This window comes from Citrus clementina, unplaced genomic scaffold (genome assembly GCF_000493195.1).
Source record: "Citrus clementina cultivar Clemenules unplaced genomic scaffold, Citrus_clementina_v1.0 scaffold_2, whole genome shotgun sequence".
Lineage (NCBI taxonomy): Eukaryota > Viridiplantae > Streptophyta > Magnoliopsida > Sapindales > Rutaceae > Citrus > Citrus x clementina.
Window position 1 is genome coordinate 27,601,684 of NW_006262688.1, and position 7,176 is coordinate 27,608,859.

Consider the following 7,176-nt stretch of genomic DNA (forward strand, 5'->3'; position numbering starts at 1 on the left):
ATTTCAGATCGGTTATTGGTTTAAAATTTAAATTGAATAATCCTCTCGTGATTTGATCTTCTCCTAAGTAAAATTTATTTAAGTGATTGGTAATTAATAAATTAAAAAATAAAAATGATTAAATCCTAATTACATACTAGAGCTAATGGACATGTGATATAAGATCTTTAAAAATGTAACAGAACTCAGATGATGAGATAATGTTTTAATTGAGTCAAACTCGTTAGGTCCACTTTTGATTAGGATTTAATTATTTTTATTTTTAAACTTATTAACCGCAATCATTTATTGAATTTTATTTATGAAAAGATTAGATTATTGAGCGGATGATTTTTTTTTAAATCACTATTTTGATAATAAAAATATCATAACTCTTGTATAAGTCAACAGAAATATATGCACAAGAATAATCACCTATCGATTCATTGTGTTAACGAATTACTTTTGGTTCACGCTCTTACCGAAAAAAACTAGCAAATTTTTAAAACCTTTCAACGTTTCAGAATGGATTCCTTTTGAAGCTGTAAAAATAAAAATAAATTATTCCTATAGTAGTTAAGAGATCTCTAGATAAGTGTGTTTTTTTTAAAAAAAACACACTTCCATGTTCAATGTTCACAACTTCACATGCAAAAGAGAACAAGGATTTGGATATTTTTTCTCTCAAGGAGTGTTATATAATTAGTATTCTCAAAATATAATTAATTTACTCTTCTCACCCCCACACCGCCTTGGAGTGCAAGACGAGAGCATACAATAAAGCCAATTTAGTTAGTGTATTTAATTAATAGCTACATAATTAAGCTGTACTCTTAACCCAATTAATATGTACTAATGGAGCGTTTGTTTACACTGAATATGGTCTGGTACAAGGTTACATCTGCAAGGACTAAGAGGTAATAAAACAGAAATTTGGTGTAGTCGATCTCAACATTAATATGAAGTTGTTGAGAAAATTAAATGACTTGTGTTTGAATTCAGATTTGGGATTGTTTTCCATTAATGTAAAATTAGTAAAATGTCTTAAAAGACAGTAATTTTTTTTTTATTTCTATTTTTGCACACAAAATTGTAAATTATTGTTTTGTTGTCTTACTTAAATGAGAGAGAAAAAAAAAAAGCAATCAGTGAGTGCCTTTTTTTTTTAACAATTAATATTATCCAGATTTTATTCTAGGATACCCTTTTTTACATGTTTTTATGAAGTATATATGATATTTCTGAGCCAGTATTATCATGGCACTGGGCCACTGGCCGCCAGTACGGCCGCTTAGCCATCTGGAAATCTTTTCTTCACATGGGCATTGGAATCATTGTCCTTTCCACCACCACCGAGAAAAGATCTCAAATCTTGTTCACACAACTCATTTTCGAGTCAAAGTTTACTTTGGCTTCAAGAAGCATAAACGAGGAGGATATTCCAACTCACAGCAAAATTAAGCAAGTATTAGATACTCAGTTCCCTGGGCTTAAGCCATGCGTCCAAGGCTAAACCATCCATTTGATTCCGTTTATATATTTTCAATTGCCAGCTTTATTTCAGATTCGGTTCCTAGAATCTGTCAGATACACTTCAAGCTATTTTAAATCAACAAGGGAATGCCATTAATTTCTACTTTCTAGTATTCCTTCCAGAAGAGGACCCTTTTCAAATGGGTCAATCAAGTACACATTAAAAGAAAAATAAAAAATTCAACATGGAAACGCGCTCAGTGGTTGTGTGGTACAGGCATCACAGCGAATAAAATAAAGGAAAAGGGGTCGGTTCGTGCAGCTTCTCGGTTTAACGAGGCAAACAATTTGTTTTTATGCTAACGTTGAGCCTCTATTGTCTATTTACCTAACGTCGTAGGTCCTCAAAATACTATCTAAAAGAGATATTTTCAAACACACTTTTTATGACTCAAAGACGCAGCCGTAACCGACTCTTGGAATCATCAACCAATCTGGGCTTCTAAGCCCAGCCCTTGAAATCCGTTCCGTATTTTAGTCCGCAGCTCCAGATGTGTTATTAGCGGCCGAGCCGCTCTGTTCCGTATTCAAGCAAGTCATTTCCCCGGGTACGTGCTTAAGCCCGGACACTCGGATTTTACAAAATCTGAATTTAAACTAGTATAATCAGAGTTGCATAGCGCTAGCTGTAAATTCTAATTCTAATTAAGACCTGAATTTTACAATCGACACATCTGGACTTAAGCATGACTCTTATCATTCACATATATTTCTAACAATTAATGTATGTATACACTTCTTCTTGTAGCATTTCTTCTGTGATCACAATGAAGAAGTAGCCGGATGTTTAGGGCAGCGATGATGTATTATTTATTTTCAGGGAGGATAATTCTAGCAACATATTTTTTCTCTTTACCCATATGCATCTTTTGCTGTTTGTTCACGAATTGTCTTCTCTGTTCCCATAAGATTCCCATCCGATGCCAATGGTCAAGAAAAGGGGCTGCAAATTGATCAGAAATTCGGCTTTATGTTCAACAAATAAGGACATTCAAATCATATACAGTGATTGGGAGTATTCAATATTCAATATTGGATCCCCATTATTTGCTTCTGCTTTTACCGATGCAACAAAATTGTTGCTGCGTTTTACATTCTAAATGCATGTTAGGCGACTAACTCTGAGTTATCAGGTGCAATGAATATATAGCTCATATCTCACCTAAAGTCTATCAAGATTAACGGCTAGACTATTTTTTTTTTCTTTTTAATATAGTTGGTCATTGTAAGTAATTAATCCTACACCACTCCGTAATAATTCCTCCAAAAATGTTCTCATACCTTTTTTTTTTTCCTTTGGTATATTAATTAGATGTAGAAGTACAATCACATGTGACAGTGGGTTGGTTTAAGTTGTGAAATTATTAGCTAACACTTGCACTTGAATTAGCGAAGGGAAGACCAAAAATGAAACACATATATATATATATCAGCAAAAATGTGAAAAAAATTAAAAATTTAGACCTAGCCCACAAGTCGCTGAATGCTGATAAAGTAGGTGCAGATCTTTTCAGTCCTTACTACTTTTTGGTATTTCCGACCAATTTACTGACCCCGATGGGTCAGCGGGAGGTCATTGCACGGTTCTGCTTTTACTACCGGTAACTTGCAAATTAATTGTGCATGAAATAACTACAAGATTCCTGCGCAAAATTGAGATCTTTGCACATGCATATGAAGATATGTGACTGCAAGTCTGCAAGGCACCAAGAAAGAACACAATCACATATACTCGCAGCCAATTAATCAGCAAGAATCCAATATGATGCGAAAGGGCCGAGTCGGTCACATTTCTGATGACCATTTATAATCAATGGTCCGAAATTGGATTATATGATGAAAATATGGAAAAGGACAAGATTCCCATTGGTCCCCGTTTCTGTTGGACAATTCTGGTAACATCCAGTGAGGAGAAATCAGTTTAATCACCGTCTATAAGTGACTTTGGCGTAATGGCCCTCAGGAGTCGATTGGTAATATATTTGTTGCCTAGTAGTCAATAATTGAGAAATATGCAGAACCATAACTTGTCTTGTTATTTTTTTTTTTCAAATTAAATTGGACTGTATTAAAAAAATAAAATTAGAATGAGGGGAAACCAAAAATGTACCCGGAACAATCTACCTTACCCCTTATCCAAAATAAATAAAATAAAATAAAATAACCTACCTTCACCGCATCATAGTTCGGTATTTCGGTGGCTTTTTACAAAGGCATGATTCAGATTGTTTTTGGGAATTTCTGCCCTTTCAAAAAAATTGGATGGACAAGATATACTCAAGACCGGATTCAAATTATTTTTGAGAGTTTTAATAGTGTGTTTACTTATGGGTTTGAGGAATGAGAATGAAACATATGTTTACTTAGCAAAATATAATTTGGGAATGAGAATAAGGAACCATTCCCATGGGGGGTTGTAAATGAAAATGTGGGAATGAGAATGAAACATAAATTTAATTTTCTATCCTTCTAATTTTTTCATATTTCTTAAATTACCCTTATTCAAATCACAAATAATTTTATTATTTTAAATGTCATTATTAATAATAATAATTATATTATTAAATTTTATTAACTTTATTATTTTAGTTATTATTATTATTATTATTATTATTATTATTTTCATTATTAACAGTAAAAATAATGATAAAAATAATAATTAATTTATCATTATTAAGAATATTATCCTTATTGTTGTTATTATTATTAAATTTTATTAACTTTATTATTTTAGTTATTATTAATTATTGTTATTAATATTATCATTATTTTTATTAATATTATCATTATTAACATTTATCATTATTATTATTATTTAAAAATAATAATTAATAATAACTAAAATAATAAAATTAATAAAATTTAATTTTAATAATAATAATAATAAATGTTAATAATGATAATATTAATAAAAATAGTAATAACAATAATTAATAATAAATAAAATAATAAAGTTAATAATAATAATAATAAATGTTAATAATGATAATATTAATAAAAATAGTATTAACAATAATTAATAATAACTAAATAATAAAATTTAATAATTATAATAATAATAAATGTTAATAATTATAATATTAATAAAAATAAAAATAACAATGATTAATAATAACTAAAATAATAAATTTAATAAAATATAATAATAATAATAATAAATGTTAATAATGATAATATTAATAAAAAAATAACAATAATTAATAATAACTAAAATAATAAAGTTAATAAAATTTAATAATAATAATAATAAATGTTAATAATGATAATATTAATAAAAATAATATTAACAATAATTAATAATAACTAAATTAATAAATTTTAATAATAATAACAACAACAACAAAAACAATAATGATAATATTGTTAATAATGATAAATTAATTATTTTTATTAATTATTAATACTATGAGTATTTTGATAAATTGATTAACACATCAATGGCATTCCAGTACATTTCCACTCTCATTTATTTTTGTCAAGTAAACATTGAAATCTCATTCTCATTCTAGCTCATTCTCATTCTCAATTCATTCTCATTCCCATGAAGTAAACGCACCATAAAAGTAATTTTAAAAAGTTGAAATTTAATTTTATTATTTGGTAAATGTTTTTAGAATTCTCTTTTGGTAAAATCATCTCATTCTATAGTAGATTTTAAAAAAATAAAAAAGTAGTTTTTCAAAATCTAATTTTGATAATCAGTTTTGTATTTAACACAATTCTATATATCCTCATATATATTATAAAAATCTAAAATTATCCTTATTAATTAAGAAATAAAATCAGTACTTTTAAAGAGATTATTTTTATTTACAATTATACTAAGATAACAAAATAAAAAATAAAATTAATAATATAAAATATTTATTTTAGTTTTCAATCATTATAAATACATAGTAAAAAATATTTTATATACATTTTGTTTAAATAAATATTATTTAATATTATGTCTAATTCAGTTATTTATATTCTTACAATAATTTAATAATAAGATTTACCAAAATATATATATGACAGTTTTTAAAATTCACAATACTTTTTAAAAATAAATTTTTCAGACATTTAATTGAATATCTTCACAACTGTTTATTTTTATAACACATCTAATAATAATTATTTTAAAAACTAAAATATTACCAATCTGGCCCTTAAAACCGTTGGCTAAAACCTCAAGAGCACCCGTAGTTTCAGCATTGATCTATTCCATTTTTGCCTAAAATAAATGTGGGCAAAGCGATGAAAGCGCTGGGGACACAAAGCCAATATTAACAATGTTGACTATTATTAACATTTCTAATCTTGATAAAACTGTAGGCAGCTTAATTTTATTAATTATAGACACATCCGTTACAGATTCCACGTGGGCATGCATGCTTTGTATAACTGTCCAATGATTGAGCGACCATTCATTAATGTCCGTAGAGTTTTTATTTATTTGTTTATATATACGTGATTTGTTTTTTTTAGCAGAACTACTCAAAAGTGGGGTTAGGGTTATTTCAACTGCCAATAAAGGAAAAAAATTAAAGTCCAGAGGTTTATTGTTAATTGAATCATCTTTAATTAATTTGTCTACAAAATGTCTCGTTCAGTCGAAAGCATGCTTGGCCTGCTAAAAATCCGTGTAAAAAGAGGCATTAATCTTGCCGTGCGCGATGCTCTTAGTAGTGATCCTTATGTTGTCATTACCATGGGAAAACAGGCATGTAATTTTCTATTCGTCTTTGCCCAGAATCAATTTAATTTTGTTAATATGGCCCGAGAGATTTAATTACAAAATGGTTAAATGAGATGAAAGAAAATTACGCATAAACCTGGGACGTGTACTATTCTTGTACATGAAATGCATGCATTTTTTGTTTACTTTCTTCCTTTCTTTTCTTGTATGAAAAATATGGCAGAAAATGAAGACTCACGTGATAAATAGTAACTGCAACCCTGTTTGGAATTGCGATTTGACTCTTCCAATCAGAGACCCCAATCTTCCAGTTCATTTGGTAAGTGATCTCCTTTTTTGAATATTTTTGATCCATTGTTAGCCACTCTACCCAGCAAGGGACCCATGTAATTACTTTTAATTAAGTGTTCCTTTTATTCTTTCCAAATTACAATGTGAGTGGAATTCAAATTTTCAAACCTCTTCTATGATAAGTTAAATCTATATTCCTAAAACTCAACAAAATTAACGACATTGTAACAAGCAAAATTCATGTATATAACAATGTGATTCTTAATGCAACATAAAAATCAGCACAAAATCGAATAGACATAAGTCATTAATCCAAATTCAAGTAAAAAAATATTAGTAGTCAAGTAAAAGTAAATCCGTTGATTCATAATTGAGATCTAAAACTTTTTGTGCAGACAGTTTACGATAAAGACACCTTTAGTGTGGATGACAAGATGGGAGAAGCAAACATAGACATTAAACCTTATATAGCATGTCTAAAGATGGGCTTGGAAAACCTCCCCAACGGGTGCGCAATCAAGAAAATTCAGCCAACCAGGACAAATTGCCTTCTCGATGAGAGCAGCATTATTTGGAACAACGGCAAAATAACCCAAGATATGAGTCTTAGATTGAACAACGTAGAGTGTGGGGAAGTGGAGATACAGCTTGATTGGGTTGAAGTTCCGGGCTGTAAGGGTTTGGGATTCATCTAA

The 7,176-nt window shown here is 28.9% G+C and overlaps 1 protein-coding gene across 1 annotated transcript; it reads left to right on the forward strand.

The window, feature by feature from the left end:
• Positions 1–6,080: 6,080 nt before the first annotated feature.
• LOC18053497 (protein C2-DOMAIN ABA-RELATED 7) lies at positions 6,081–7,176 on the forward strand. The gene is made up of 3 exons (XM_006448165.2): positions 6,081–6,214; positions 6,414–6,509; positions 6,877–7,176. The coding sequence occupies exons 1-3, from the start codon at positions 6,092–6,094 to the stop codon at positions 7,174–7,176; spliced, it is 519 nt and encodes a 172-aa protein (XP_006448228.2). The 5' UTR covers positions 6,081–6,091.

Coding starts and splice junctions, on each gene's coding strand:
- LOC18053497 (XM_006448165.2), top strand. CDS start 6,092: ATGTCTCGTTCAGTCGAAAGCATGCTTGGCCTGCTAAAAATCCGTGTA. Junction 6,215..6,413: donor TCATTACCATGGGAAAACAG/GCATGTAATTTT, acceptor AAAATATGGCAG/AAAATGAAGACTCACGTGAT. Junction 6,510..6,876: donor CCAATCTTCCAGTTCATTTG/GTAAGTGATCTC, acceptor CTTTTTGTGCAG/ACAGTTTACGATAAAGACAC.